This window comes from Oryctolagus cuniculus, chromosome 2 (assembly GCF_051225735.1).
Source record: "Oryctolagus cuniculus isolate XC-2025 breed Fujian yellow rabbit chromosome 2, ASM5122573v1, whole genome shotgun sequence".
In the NCBI taxonomy this organism is placed as follows: domain Eukaryota; kingdom Metazoa; phylum Chordata; class Mammalia; order Lagomorpha; family Leporidae; genus Oryctolagus; species Oryctolagus cuniculus.
The window spans coordinates 56,949,726-56,966,140 of NC_142868.1; the positions used below are offsets into that span (position 1 = coordinate 56,949,726).

At 36.6% G+C, this 16,415-nt stretch overlaps 1 protein-coding gene across 13 annotated transcripts in view; it reads left to right on the forward strand.

Annotated features, from left to right (window-relative positions):
• Positions 1-9,369, forward strand: part of CEP44 (centrosomal protein 44) — a 32,043-nt gene extending 22,674 nt beyond the window's left edge. For 11 of the 13 annotated variants that reach the window (XM_089327241.1, XM_070068297.2, XM_089327245.1 and 8 more), the window contains 5 exons: positions 82-288; positions 1,478-1,553; positions 7,960-8,084; positions 8,336-8,373; positions 9,150-9,369. In XM_089327241.1, the coding sequence (XP_089183367.1) occupies positions 82-288; positions 1,478-1,553; positions 7,960-8,084; positions 8,336-8,373; positions 9,150-9,192 (489 nt within the window). In that variant the 3' untranslated portion in view covers positions 9,193-9,369. The remainder of the gene's footprint in view (positions 1-81; positions 289-1,477; positions 1,554-7,959; positions 8,085-8,335; positions 8,374-9,149) is intronic. The other 2 variants (XM_017338257.4, XM_089327240.1) reach the window with 1 other exon arrangement.
• Positions 9,370-16,415: the final 7,046 nt, after the last annotated feature.

A 16,415-nucleotide genomic window follows, 5' to 3' on the forward strand; every position in this document is an offset into this window, starting at 1 on the left:
CACGGTTTAAGTAAGAACACATTAGTTTTAAGGGAATTTCAGTTTATTTAACATTATTTTTAATCTCTCTAATAATTATAGGATATAAATGTTAATCCCGACATTATTGCGCTACGGACTATGCTTGCTGAATGCCAAGAAAAACTTACGAAACTTACTCTCTTAGAGAAAAGGTTAGACAGTTTGGAAGAAAAAATGAAAGGAAAAGTAATGGTAAATGAAAAAACCTGGACTAATCTTCTAAGTCGTGTTACTCTTCTTGAAACAGAAATGCTTTTATCAAAAAAGGTATTTTCTTTCCTTTACATTTATAGACTATCTCATACACAATAAAGTATTTCCTTTAGTTATGTGTGTATTCTTTTGGAAATGCCAATTATGAGACTATTTAGGTAATAAGAAAATTATTAGAATGAGATCCTGTGTAAGTTTAGACTGTATTGTTGTTACTTGTTTTTCTCTTCGTCAGATAAGATAGTATGAAAAGGTATTGTCTATCTTTCCTTAGAGAGTGAGGTTGGTAGATTCAAGCAACTTACTATCTGCTCCCACATTTAAAAGATTATTTCTTATTTATAGGAATATTAATGTATTGCTATTGAGTTTTTAGAGCTGTTAATACTTGGCAGTACTTTAATGAAAGAATAATATGTTTGACTTTATGAAAATCTTAAATTTTTTGTATCTTTTAAAAAGTATATATTTGAGAGGCGAAGACATACACACAAACCCCACCACCACCACCGCCACCACTACCATCTCACACTACCCCACCCCAATACTAACTCCATCTGCTAGATCACTCTCTAAATGTGCTAAACGGTCAGTACCTGATAGAATGCAGCTGCAGCTTGGAGCTGGGAATTCATTCCAGGTCTACCATGTATCTGGCAGAAACCTAATTACTTAGGCCATCGCCTGCTGCCTCCAAGGTCTGCATTAGCAAGAAGCTAGAGGCAGGAACAGAGCTGAGTATCAAACCCAGGTACTCTGATGTGGATACAAATGTCTTCCCTAGTGTCTTCACTGCTAGACTAAACACCTGCTCCCATTTTATATCTTTTAAAAGTACAAATGGCCTGTTTTCACAAGGTGAAGAAAATGAAAAGTTGTAGGAGGGAAAACAATTAAAATTATAACCCTTACTTTCTTTTTTTACTCATTTTTTTTAATCTTATTATGAATTCTAAAAATAATTAACAAATTTGCCATTGCTTTATCAAGTCTGAGAAATCTATTTCACTTATGCTGAATTTCTATTTCTGGTCTGTCTTTCCTTACCAGAGTGAAGTTGGTAGATTCAGGGAGCTTATTATCTGCTTCTACGTTGAAAAGATTATTTCTTATACATAACAATATTTATGTATTACTTCATAAACAACATGATTAAAAAATTTAAACATTTATTTTATACCTGGAGATAAGCATGTAAAATGAGTTTTTTTTAATATCATTCTAAATATTTATATTATTACAGAATGATGACTATGTAACATTTAATGAAGTAAGTGAGGACTATGCTTCTACCAGTAACATGGAGTTTCTGAATCCTGGTAAGTTCTTAATGGCACTAGTATTGGTCAAAAACACAGTTATTAAAAAACATTCTTAAGGGTAGTTAGTCATTTTAATATTCTCAAGACTTAATTTTTTAGAAACTTCAAAAATCCTAGAGCAAAGCAGATATTGAACCTACAGAATGTTACAGCCAAGGATTGGTAAATAAATGAGCTTACATATTTTACTTTTGGTAAAATATGTATTTAAAATTACAAACTTTTGGGGCTAATGCTGTGATGCAGCAGATTAAACTGTTGCCTCCTGCAGCACTGGCATCTCATATGGGCACCAGTTCAAGTCCCAGCTGCTTCATGGCATTTCAGCTCCTTGCTCATATTCCTAGGAACGCAACAAAGGGTGGCCCAAGTCCCTGTTCCCCTATCATCCACATGGGAGACCTGAAAGAAGCTCCTGCCTCCTAGTTTTGATCTGACCCAGCCCTGGAAGTTGTGGCCATCTTGGGAATGAACCAGTGGATGGAAAATATACTCTGTCTCTCCAACTCTGCCTTTCAAATAAATAAATAAAATCTTTAAAAAAATAAAAAATAAAATTGGAAACTTTTAAAATATATTTTACTCTTTTAGTCATTCTAGAAAAATAAAATGCTCTAAAATAGAAGTAGATCTTTAGAGTTCCTAATTTAAGCCGAAGAAGTAGCTTTCTTATCAGAATATGATACATGTAAGAGAAGAAAATGCATTTGTCAATAACCTATAAAGTATTGAAAACCTCTTGATTTTGATCAGTTTACTGGTATTGATAAAAATGAGAAATATATAGAATTAGGATAGAGCATTTCCACGTTACCTAACTTATGTAGGCTACTAATATCTTCATTGTGACTGAACAACAAGGATAAAATTTTTGTTTTTTATTTAGCAATAGCTTCTATTCTTTTGATTCTAAAAGAATTTTAGATTTTTTTCTAAAAGAAAAGGTCTATATTTTATCCCATGTGTATGAATTCATATTTGTAGAAGAGATAATGTATCCAGTTGAGAATTCACCATGAAGTTAAATTTTAAGATCTATAGACATTTAACATTGAATCTTTCAGCTACTGCATATCTAACAATGATAACAACAAGAACACAGTATAGTGCTCACTATATGTCTGACACTGTTTTAACTCATTTAATTCTTTTTTCTTTTTCTTTTTTTTTTTTTTTACAGGCAGAGTGGATAGTGAGAGAGAGAGACAGAGAGAAAGGTCTTCCTTTTGCCGTTGGTTCACCCTCCAGTGGCCGCCATGGCTAGCACGCTGCGGCCGGCGCACCGCACTGATCCGAAGGCAGGAGCCAGGTGCTTCTCCTGGTCTCCCATGGGATGCAGGGCCCAAGCACTTGGGCCATCCTCCACTGCCTTCCCGGGCCACAGCAGAGAGCTGTCCTGGAAGAGGGGCAACCGGAACAGAATCCGGCGCCCCGACTGGGACTAGAACCCGGTGTGCTGGCGCCGCAAGGCGGAGGATTAGCCTAGTGAGCCGTGGCGCTGGCCACTCATTTAATTCTGAAAGCAAACATGGATGACAGGTACTACTGTTATCCTTATTTTATAGATGAGGAAACAGGTACAGTGAGATGAAGTAATGATATCAGGGTCACTCAGTTATTAAATAATGCAGTAGTTTATCCCATAAATGGCCGAGGTGGCTTGGGCTTGGGCAAGTTCAAAGCCAGGAGCCTGGAACTCCATCCAGATCTTCCACTGGCAGGGGCCCAAGCATTTGGGCCATCTTCCACTGCTTTCCCAGGTGCTTTGGCAAGGACCTGGATCAGAAGTGGAGCATATGGGACAGAGACTGATACTCCAAAATGTGATGCTGGTGTTGCCACAGTAGATTTGAATCCAGGAAACTGGCTCTGACATTTTCTCTTAGTGCACATGACAATTTTTTTGTACATTGAACATTTTCAGTTATTAGTTTATTATAATTATTTGAGGTACTGCTTCATGTATAAATTTATTATAGACTGCAAATTTAAGATTTAGTAAAATGATGGCTTTTTTCCATGTGCCATTAATGCATTTATTCAACACATATCAAAGTTCAACCCTAAGATCCTTGAGAGTACAAACTTTATCTTGTAATCAGTCTAGCAGACAGAAAGCTCTACTTCCATATCCAGTGTCTGCATATAGTACAGCTCAGATATTTACACTTTAAAAATACTGAATGCCTGCTATTTGCAAAATATTGTCTTTTAAAATTTTGTCTTGAATGTTCAGGCTTATTTTTCTAAAATAACATTATTATTAATATACCTTTAACCTGTTTAGAAGATATAGGCAAGTTTAGGCAGCACTGTGTTAGGACTTCGAGTAATGTGCAGATAGACCACTCTCTGAAATGGATTATAGATTTAGACCATTTTCTTTTGCTATAACAAAATTTCTGAGGCTGAGTTAAAAAGTTTTCTCTATTCAGAAAAAAGTTTTTTTTAGCTCAGTTTTGGAGGCCAAATCTAAGATCAGGCAGCCTCATCTGTTTGGCTTCTTGTGAGGACACCATGGCAGATGGCATCATAGCCCAAGAGTGATCACATTACAAGACAGGAAGCCAGAAACTCAGAGGCCAGGCTTGCTCCTTTTATAGTAATTCACACGTGTAGGAACTAACTTGAGTTCCAGAAGAGCAGCAGTAACCCCTTCCAATAGCTATGACTTCAGGAACCTAACTACCTTTCACTAGGCCTCACCTTAAAAAGTTCCACTCCCTTAGCACTACCACACTAGGATCCAGGCTTCCAGTACATAAACCTTTGGGAAGCCACACTCAAACCGTATCCAGACCTTAGCAGTTATGAGTAAGAGGAATGCCTGGCCTCATGGAGTTGATATTCTGACCTAGATAAAGTATCAGATTTATAAAGCCTTATATATCACACTTTACATATACATGCTTCTTGGAAGCTGAGAAGTGGGTTTCATTTGGGTTCAGAGAACTAATCCAACACTGTGGTCTTAGGATTGTAGTAAATCAGGGATGGTGGCTGTGAGGTTGCAAATTTGTTTTCCCTATATGGTACCAAAAAGAAAATGTTCCATGGGGGAACTGTAAGGCATCTCAGTGACCTGTTAAGAGTGAGTTTAGAAGCTTTTAAGGATTAGACTTGTATTACATTTTTTTTTTTTGAGAGGGTTTAAGGAAGTGAGAACCATTCTGATTTGTGCTCTGTCAGGTAACAGAAACAATTTGATAATTATGAATGAAATGGGGAACAGTATTGTGGTGGGTTGAGCCACCACTTGGTGATGCTGGTATTCCATATTGGAGTGCTGGCTTGTGTCCCAGCTATTCCACTTGTATTCCATCTCCCTACTAATGCACTTGGGAAAGCAGCAGAAGATAGCCCAAGTTCTTGAACCCTGCCCCCTATGTGGGAGACCTGGATAGAGTTCTAAACTCCTGTCTTCAGCCTGGACCAGACCTGGCTTTGAGGTCATTTAAGAAATGAACCAGTGGACGGAGGATTCTCTCTCTCTCTCTCTCTCTCTCTCTCTCTCTCTCTCATTCTGCCTTTCAAATGTATAACTAAATCTTCTTTTAAAAAAAGTGAAGTAGGCTTAAATTTTCAATGAAAAAGGAAGATTAATGGAAAGTGGGCTATATCTGGGTATTTTTTTGGTTACTTAGTATTATTTCTGTCTTGTCTATGTTCAGAGGTGACTGTTACTTTGATTTTTTTTTTTGTTTCATGACCTCATGTGACATTTTCTGTGAAATTATGTATGTTCAGTAGGAGATACAATAATTTAGGTGTTAATTACCAGATAGACCAACTGTCAGGGTTATTTGTGTTCTTCATTTGGTTTGCTTTGTTTTGTTTCTTTTTCATCTCAGAAGAGCTAACACTCTCAATATGTCTTTGAGAAAGTTCATCAGAAAAGTAGAATAGTATTTATTGGAGGAAAGTAAATAAGGACAATAGTTTGAAAAAATATTTAAAAAATAATTTGAAGGATATTTCAGTAATGACTATTTCAGAATACTAATGAGGATCTCTGTCAAGGCAATGATAGTGAAAAAAAGAGCTAGTAGTTTATTTGGGAGACATTTATATGTTAAAATGGATAAACATTGATTCTGATCTAAGTAGAAGGGGTGAAGGATAGTGATACAGTCAAGACTGACTATTATGTTTAGCTCACGAAGTTGAATAGATAGTTGTCTATTCTAGACACAGGAGAAGTTTTGGGATAGACAATTCAGGAGAAGGTTTTAGAAAAATAATTAGTTCATTTTCAATTGTATTAAATTGTATATGAAGTGATTAAGACAAAATATTCAGAAATCGGTTGAATAAAACACATTAGCCCTTGATTTGAAAGTACTGGCTTAGAAATTATTAAACTTTGAAGAACCAAATAGGCTCTCTGAATGGAACAAAGTGATAATCCTCTAGAGTTGGCAGTGAAAGATTAGTGTTCATGAGGCAAGAATTGCCTAGAAGATCTGGTGTTCTGTTCTTTTGAAGATCCTTTTTATTCAGAAATCTCTTAGCAACCACTGTTGAAACTCCATAATGAATGGTGTCAGGAACATGGCATCAGAAATCATCATATTCTAATTTTCTTTCTGACCTGAACTGTTTTACCAACTGTTTTCTCAATCCCCCCATAGCACCACTAGGAAACTATTATGTTTATACAAGTAAGACTTTGCTAACGGCTCAAGAAAGCAGTAAGAAAAATTGTCACAGAAAATAATTGGCACTTAACTTATTAGACTGTTAAATATTGCTGGTGTTCTGTATATGATGCAGTTTTGTAACCTCTGGATTTCCCTATATGATGTAGCTCTGAATAGCTTCCCAGTCTGCCTAATACCGGCCAGCTTTCTCCCACTATGAAGCACACCCCTGAGTAAGGCTGGATACCTCAAAGTCTAGGCTCAAAGAAACAGTGGTCCAAATGAGCCATTCTTTCATCTTCTGTTCTTTCTTCCCTGCCCTGGTTCCTGGTCCTAGGACTTCCTCCTCTGTTTGGAATGACACAAGAAACATTCAGTCCTAAAGAGAATACCTTTCTCTACGCCCTAGAAAGTAATCCAAGATTTATTGCATAGTAGATATAGTTCTTGCCTTGTTTCAAATTATTCCTTAAAATTACTTATCGTCCCAGGTCCTACTAAAAGATTTGGAACTGGCTACTTTTCAGAGGTGCACCATGATCTTGACCTTGGGCCCAGCTAATTAGATTGAGTAGACATGGAATCCGGGGAATAACAATCCAAAGGTTATGGGTGTTGAGGGTGTTGAGCCAAATTAGATTTTCTTTCTTAGAATTTGGAATTAGGCCATAAACAGTAAGTCACTCAAATGATATTGAGCCTGAGATCGGCTAGCCAGTTAGTTTAAGTTCATGCTGATGATTAAGCAAAGAAAGCCATTCTACATAGAAAAGCAGGCATGGAGCAGGTGGTAGGAAAAGTAGGCAAAAGAGACTGTTGGTTCCATGACAGATAAGTCTCCTAGTTGTTTAGTCAATATGTGTTAATATGAAGGGGTCTTCAAAAGTTCATGAAAATCAGATTATGAGAAAACTATGCATGGATTTCAAAAGTTTTTTACATATATATTAATTCTATTGTTTTTTCATGAACTTTTTTGAAATACCCTTTTACTTTGTTCCCTGAGATTGTCTGGTCTGGGTAAGCTTATAGTAAAACTATTATATAAACCTGTATAAGTGATTATCATTGTTTTTTGTTTGCCATCATTTTTTCTGCCAAATGTATTCTAACAAAAACATAGGGCTTAAAAAATTAGTTTGACAGAAACATGTCTTATCTGTGATGCTCTGCAATTAATAGGAAACATTGGCTATCATTTTGTCAAATTAATAATATCAAGATATCTGAAATGTTTTTTTTAGTTATTTAGATAAATTTGTGGATCTTGAATTTTGTTATGTTTTTTTTTTCTGTATGTGACAACTTCAAAAGGGATGTTTCTTGATTTTTGCAAAGGCATATATAGTTAATTTTAGTAAGAGCTTCCACTTGCCATAGAACAATACTAAAAATATTGTGAAATGCTTAAGACAATGCTGAATAAAAACATCAATGATAAATTTCATTGACATTCATTATTTCAGTTGATCCACCTTTGCAAGAAAATATACATCAGTAGAAACATAAAAATAAATTATTCTTTCCTTTTTATTCATGATAAAAATAATATGGATTTTTGTAATATTTTTGGGGTTCATTTTTGACCTGTAGATCTCTAAATGTTGGTTATTCTCTTATAAAGAATATCAAAACCTCATCTTTTTATCTATATCAATGGTATATTGTATTAAAATAGTACAATTTCTTCCATTTGTAAATAAAATTTTTAGAGATTTGTCACTGCTGTGAAAGGAAAAGGTAACCTAAAAATTTCTTCACAGAAAGAAAAAGCAAAATGGAAGGACAAGCAAATATTCCTCTGTCCTCTGGTTATAGTACAGCATCATCAGATTCAACTCCCAGAGCCTCGACTGTTAATTACTGTGGTTTGAAAGAGTTTTCAGAGGTAAGAAATATGGCAATTGCTTAGATAATTTCCTCTCTGAGGTCAGAATAAGCAAGCCTTGGTTTTAGTTGTATATACGTTGGTAAGAAAAATAGAGCAACCATATAAATCTTAATCTCTCCAAAATTCTTTGTGATAAGTAAGCAGTCCTTAATGCAATGTTTCAGACTATGTTTTGTATGTTCATGGTCCATCTTTGATGATGGTTTACTTTGAGAAATTGCCTAAATTTGTTGCTTTTTAAATTAAAGGAAACAACAATCCAGAAAATGGAAAGGATGAAAAAAATGTAAGTAACAGAAAGGGGCAACAGAAATTCATTTCTCTGTAGGGAATTGTATTGGATTGCAGTATATATAGAATGTGCATGTGTGTTTCAAACCTTAAAGGTCTCTCAATCAGGTGTGGAATTTCCTTCAGGACTCCAGTGGATAATAAATCCACCTACAGTTATATGTTTGTAAGATGAGTCATTGTTTTGGTTTCCAACAAGTGATGTAAAACATTGTTAATGGAATTAATTGTGGATTAAAGAGTGCAAAGATATGTTTGGTTGGTAGTTAATCAAGACTATTGTCTATTTTCATAACTGGTTTGTCAAAATATTAAATAATGTAGATGAGTGATTTAAAGAAATTTTCAGTATTGTTAAAACATTGCTAGTCTTTTCACTGAGTTAATGATAAGATAATACTAAAAGTGGTATTTTTATCTAGGAACAATAGCATTGTAACTGACATTTAAAAGAGAAACTCAGAGAAAATACAAAATAAAATTATTGATTACTATTTCACAGCATACAACTTTAAAAAGCTATAATATTATTTTGAAATTTGAAAAGTATCAGCATGCCTTGAGCTCTAAGAATTAAAAGCTCATATTTGACTTTAGTTGTTTTTCTTCCTCCCTGGCCATAGTATGCTTATGTTTATTAATTGTAATTTTACCTATAAATAAAATACATAAAAGTATTTTAGGCACAAAAATATAATTTCAACAACATATCTTATGATTCATTATGAATTATTTGTTTACTTAATATATTATTTGTTTATTATATTTCAGGTTTGAAGAGACTGCAGAGTTACTGAAATGCTCAAATCACTAATTGTAGAATTTTCTGCATGAACTTCTAGGATTTTGGCTACTGTACATGTTGTACATTTTAAGAATTCTCTCCAATTTTAATATACTATATTATTTTTATTAAGAATTTGAATTCTTTTTGGTATTTAAGTTTTTTCATTGCTTATTGAATAAATAGTTTCATATTTTTGAGCTGTGATTATACTGGTATACTCTTTCACTTTTCTTAGGAAAAACTTATGCTCTAGTACTTTCCTTTTACAGAGTGAAGTCATTACAGCACTGTATTTTTATGTTGACATTTGTTGGCAGTGTGCTAAGTAATATGTTTTTTAAAGTACAGGCTTGAGGACCATGGTTTACATCCTGTTGGAAACACTCCAACTAGGACTTGCATATTGTACCCAGGAGGCTCTGGTGCATACCGTCTTGCCATCTGTACTGATGAATAAGTTGTAATGAAAAGCTAAAAATGCTCATTGAAAATTAAATAATACAAAAATACAGCATTTCATGCTAGGCAAAAAGCTGTAATATTTTTTCAGTTAACACTGAGAAAGAAAGGGTATAATTTTCCTTTTGTATTTCAACATAGGTTGGAAGGGTTCACTGTGAATTAAATTGAGTATTTTAGTGCTGTATTCTGTAACACATTTTAAGATCAGCAGTACAGATACAAATGGTGGCCATCCAGCATTAAAAGATACACAGTAAGCTTTGTTTTTAATAATGGGAAATTTTTAAATGATTTATTATTTATTCAAGAGGCAGAGTTACAGAGAGAGGGGGGGAAAGGCAGAGAAGAGAGGTCTTCCATCCACTGGGTCACTCCTCAGATGACCACAGTGGCTAGAGCTGGGCCCATTTGAATCCAGGAACCAGGAGCTTCTTCCAGGTCTCCCACATGTTTGTAGGGACCCAAGCACTTGGGCTATTTTCATTTGCTTTCCCAGGCCATTAGCAGGGTACTGGATCGGAATTGGAGCTGCTGGGACTCGAACTGGCACCCATATGGGATGACAAACTGAACCTACTATGCCACAATGCCAGACTCTATATCCTGCATTTTAAATTTACACAAGTTTTTGTATTGTTTTGTTTTTAATAATGGGAAAATTTTTTTAACAAAAAATTTTGAGAGGCAGAGTTACAGACAAAGTGGGAGAGGTAGAGAGAGGTTTTCCATCTGCTGGTTCACTCTCCAGAGGACCACAACATCTGGAGCTGGGCCAATCTGAAGCCAGGAACCAGGAACTTCTAGGTCTCCCACCGGGGTGCAGGGCCCAAGTGTTTGGGCCATCCTTCCTTGCTTTCCCAGGCTATTAGCAGAAAACTGGATCAGAAGAGGAGCAGCTGGCCCACAAACCAGCACCCATATGGGATGCCAACACCACAGGTGGAGGCTTAACCTACTAAGCCACAGTGCCAGCCTGAATAATGGGAAATTATTGTTTCAAGAGAGAGAAAAAATCTTGTATAAACTATGAGAAAAAATTCATTTTTAAAATCATTTGTAAATAATCCTTTTTAATCTTTATAAATAAAAGTATAATAGTAATTTTAAATAATTCTCAAGAAAATTGACTCCATTATTGCAAGGGAAGTATTTTTTCCATCATATAGATCATCTGATTAAATTTTATTTATCCTTCAGTTTATATTATATATTATGTGTATATTATATGTAACTTTTCATTGTCTGATAATTATGAGTGGTATTAATATTTAAGAAAACATTTTTAGTATTTGAATAAATGTTTAGTAATATAAATGTAATTAGTAATTTACAGTTTTGAGCCATTATGTTGGCATAAAGAATCCTATTATCTTGAATTTAATAGAATTTCAGTAAATATTTCTAAAATTAATGAATCCTATTAGGTTTATTTTTTAATTGCCAGAGAAATACATTTATAAAAATGAAGAGATGACAGTAGTAGACGAACCTACTAGTATTTCAGTCAACTTCAGGGCCAGCATGGAATGATAGCACCACCTTGTGGTTCATATGCCAGTTTTTCTTTTTTCAAACAAGTGATTTCCCATGAAATCAGATTGACCATATTTTACTTTTCTAAGTCTCAGTTTCAATTTTGAAAAGAAAACATTTTTGAAATTTTTGTATAGAAAACAGAAAAAAAGGTAAGTCTCTGTCCTTTCTTTATATAGTGTAAATATATACACAATTAGTTGATTTTCAGATATGGCTATTGTAGTTTATATAGAATGTACAAAATATAAATATCTGTTGGAAGTATAAAACATTTCATGTATATTATCAAGTGGAAATTTGGAATTTTTGTATCTATAACTTTAAAAGAGAAACTAATAAAATAACTTAAAATTCCACACATACATTTATACTTTCAAAGAATCATTCTATACTATCTTGACAACATAATCTTTGGAAAAATAAAGCAAATTTGGCTTCATTGAAGTTCTTTATGGGATGGCCAAATTATTGATTATTCTGTCTTTTAGAAATAGCAGAAAATTTTTCTTTCAGATAATTTCATAATTTGTAACAATCAGCTTTTTTTCCCTAAGATTTATTTATTTATTATTTTAGAGGCAGAGTAACAGAGAAAGAGAGAGAGGGAAAGACAGAGAAAGAGGTCCCCCATCCACTGGTTCACTCCCCAGATGGTTGCAAATGCCAGAGCTAGGCCCATCCAAAACCAGGAGACAGGAACCAGGAGCTTTTTCTGGGTCTCCCATGTGGGTGGCTAGGGCCCAAGCACTTCCCAGGCCATCAGCAGAGATCTGGATCAGAAGTGGAGCATGTGGGACAAGCTAGTGCCAATATGGGATGCTAGCATCGCAGGCAGAGGCTTAGCCTACTGCTCTACAGAGCCAGCCCCAATCTTTCTTATTAATTTGAAAATCTTGTGAGGCAGGGAGGTCAGAGAGAGATTATCTGCAGCTATATAATTAACTCTTAGTTAACTGGGATTTTCATTAACTGTATACCCCTAATTCTCACTTAAAATGTTTTATACTACCAAAAGGGGGCTGGCTTTTCTGTATTATATTCTGAATAAGTCTGGTTAGAGATCATACAGGACTATTGTAAAAAGTGCATAAGGGAAAAGACTAAGATTTGGAAGGTGTAATATGAACTATGAAAATTCTAGGCAAAGCTGAGGACTGTTCAGTTGGAAAAAGTAGTTTATCATTTTTTTCATTTTACCATTTTGAATGTGATGGTGTTTTTTACATGCAATATATTCCTTAAAAATAAAACTGGAAAGGCTTTGGAACTGTGTTTTATGGCATTTATTACTCACAGCTTTATATAATTGATAGGCACTTGGGAAACATTAAAAACTAAAGAACTTTGTCAGTTTCACAGACTACAACCCTTTTTGAGTTCAGAGAACTTCATAGCTTTAATTTTTTTAACAGTCCTCAGGTTTGTCTCTTTTCTTTGAAGCTGACAGATGTAGAGGGTGAAGTGGTAGAGGTAGAATGAATGAAATGTTAAAAAAATTACAAAATCAAAAACTTAATTTTCTATCACCTGAGCTTTAACATGTAGTGAAAATGACAGATTTCTTATACTACTCAAAGAAGGAAGCAATCTGGAAAATCATTATAGTACTGACAGTAGCAGCAACATTGAGACCATGCAGTTATTTTTATTAGGAAATTTTTTAAAAATTCCATATCAAACTTGATCACAATTTCTGTTTATTTTTAACATTTATAGAAATGGAGACTATATAGGGCCGGCGCCGTGGCTCAATAGGCTAATCCTCCGCCTAGCGGCGCCGGCACACCGGGTTCTAGTCCCGGTCGGGGCGCCGGATTCTGTCCCGGTTGCCCCTCTTCCAGGCCAGCCCTCTGCTGTGGCCAGGGAGTGCAGTGGAGGATGGCCCAGGTGCTTGGGCCCTGCACCCCATGGGAGACCAGGAAAAGCACCTGGCTCCAGGCTCCTGCCATCGGATCAGCGCGGTGCGCCGGCCGCAGCGCGCCGGCCGCGGCGGCCATTGGAGGGTGAACCAACGGCAAAGGAAGACCTTTCTCTCTGTCTCTCTCTCTCACTGTCCACTCTGCCTGTCAAAAAAAAAAAAAAAAAAAAAAAAAGAAATGGAGACTATATAAATATATATGTCTTTTTCCTTTCAAAGTTCGTTCACTAATAAAAATTAATTTGATTTTTCTTTTTAATTTTTAAATGTAAAATGCTAAACTCAGTATTTTAAAATTCAGAACAGAGGAATTACTCAGTGAGTATAAATTTCATATTATTGGATAGGTGTTAAGAAGAAAAGGAGAGAATCACAGTATGATTCAGCCAGGAAAGTTGGAAAGCCTGGGAATTAGTGTGATGAGAAAGCTGAATGTTTTGAAACAGGTCCTGATTTGCAGGTTCATTCCTTCAGTTTAGTTATTTTGTACTGGAAGTGCAGTTAATTATTGAATCATTTGATACAGCTGTTCAACACTCATGAGGTGTTAAAATCTGAGAGACACTTTTGGGAATGCACCAGAATTATCTTCTGCTTATTTTTTGTCTATGGATTGTACCATGAAATCTCTCATTTATACTTTAAAAAATTATTTATTTATTTATTTATTTGAGTTACAGAGAAGGGGAGAAACAGAGATCTTCCTTCCAGTATTTCATTCCCCTGATAGCTGCAATGGCCAGGGCTGGGCCAGGCTGAAGCCAGGAGCCTGGAAGTACATCCAGATCTCTCACATTGGTGACAGGGACCCAAGCACTTGGGCCACCTCCGCTGCTTTCCCACACACAGTGGTTTAGGGAGCTGGAACGGAAGTAGAACAGCTGGTTCATATGGGATGCCGGTATCATAGGAGACAGCTTAACCCACTGTGCCACAACACTGACCCCACTCAACTTACATTTACTTCTGTAGTTTACCAGTGAATTTCACTCCTAGTACATCCCTTCTTTCTGGCAACTCAGTGTACAAGGGGCTTCAGAAAGTTCTGGAAATGTGCATTATGAGAAAACTATGCATGGACTTAAAAGTCTTTGCAGCAAAATAAACTATGAAATTTTTAAAATGATCTTTGTACAGTGTTTGTATTTTTGTTATCTTTCGGCATCTCTACTAGGATATTTATTGAAGAAATTTTCAGATAAGCTGTGTGATAGGTACTAGTAATTATAATTGTAAGACTTTTCATTTGAATTGCTGTGGAGTTGGAATTTGTCATTTTTAGATCTGTTACTTGCTTGCCTTTTCATTTTTCCCATCTCTACCTTGATGAGGAAGAATTATCTTCTATAAGTCCTAAGTTAAGTGGTTTGGGTTATGTTTTAGTGCACTTTACTATTGTAGGCAAAATGTTACCGTCTATCTCAGGGCCTTTGATTGGGCCTAAGAATTAAATTAGCTTAAGGTAGATCAACAGGAGAAACACACAGATTTTTACATGTATGTGGGAGCCCGGTAGGAAAATGAAGCTCCAAGGAAATGGCAAAACCTAGATGCTTATATTCCAGGTGGGTGTTATGGTGCAGCAGTTTAACTGCCAGCTAGTACGCCCACATCACATGTTGGAGTGCCAATTCGAGTCCTGCCTGCTCCACTTCTGATCTACCTTTCTGATAATGTATCTGGAAAGTAGCAGAAGATGGCCCAAGTATTTGAGCTCTTGCCACCCATTTGGGAGATCCAGATGAAGTTCCTGGCTTCTGGCTTTAACCTCGCCCACCCCTGGCTGTTGCAGGCATTTTGGGAATGAACCAGTGGTTGGGAGATCTTTGTCACTCTGCCTTTCAAATAAATCTTTAAAAAAAAAATCAAAATGCTTATATAGTGATTGAACAAAGAGTGGAAAGTGTGGGAAATAATTTAAATGTAGGAGGAGGCTAAGGAAGACATGGATTGTTTCAACATGGACAGCACAGATTTTTGTCAGCCAGAACTACTCTGGTAACAAAAATGTTTTTTCTCTCCTTGTACATGGAGGACTTCTCCCCCTTCTTCCTCTGCTTCTTCCCCTTCTCCTTACTCTCCTCTTCCTTCTTTCTTATTTATTTATTTATTTTTGACAGGCAGAGTGGACAGTGAGAGAGAGAGAGAGAGAGAGAGAGAGAGAAAGGTCTTCCTTTGCCGTTGGTTCACCCTCCAATGGCCGCCGCGGCCGGCACGCTGGTCCGATGGCAGGAGCCAGGAGCCAGGTGCTTTTCCTGGTCTCCCATGGGGTGCAGGGCCCAAGCACTTGGGCCATCCTCCACTGCACTCCCGGGCCACAGCAGAGAGCTGTCCTGGAAGAGGGGCAACCGGGACAGAATCCGGCGCCCCGACCGGGACTAGAACCCGGTGTGCCGGCGCCGCCAGGTGGAGGATTAGCCTAGTGAGCCGCGGCACCGGCCCCTTCTTATTTATTTGAAAAGCAAAGTTACAGAGAGAGGAGGAGAGATGGAAAGAGAGATCTTCTGTCTGCTGGTTTACTCTCCACATGACTGCATCAGCTGGGTCTGGCCAGGATGAAGCCAGGAATTCATCCCAGTGTCCTATATGGATGCAGAGCCCCAAGGACTTGAGCCATTTCCACTGCTTTCCCAGGTGCATTAACAAGGAGCTGGATCAAAAGTGGAGCAGCTGGTGCTTGAACTGGCATCCATATGGGCTGCTGGTGCTGCAGTCAGCAGTTCAACCTATGCTACAGAGCCATAACACAGGCCCCACGTAAGGCATATTTCTCATGGAAAATTTCTCTCTGTTGATAGGAATATTTCTTTACTGGTACAGGGGTGTATTTGGGGAAGAGTGTCCCTTTCATGTCTTCTGTTTTTCAGGTGCCTTTAGCTCAAAATAATCCTTATGCCGGAAGGGCATATTTCCTAGTAGCACATTTCTGCTTCCCTGTCTCACTCAGCTGAAGGTAACTGCTGATACTAATCTCTCCCTACCTCAGTACTGTTAGTTACACGGTACTATCTTGTTTCCTTTAGACTATTTCATCCATTTATTTCCTTTCCCATTGCCACTATATTCCTTCAGGCTTTTTCTCATTCTTTCCTTGTGCATTTCATTGATCTGCCTACTTATATCATGCTTCCTTGAGGGTATACAGAGTACTACCAAAGGGTGTTTCTTAAAAAATATTCCTTTGATACTGCCATGTTACTGCTATAAATGGATTTTTGAATTTCTTATTCCTACTGAGTGAATCCCAGACTGCTTACACTGGACAGCAAAGACTTATTTTTTTGAAAGATTTATTTGAAAGAGTTACAGAGAGGCAGAGGCAGAGAGAGACCTT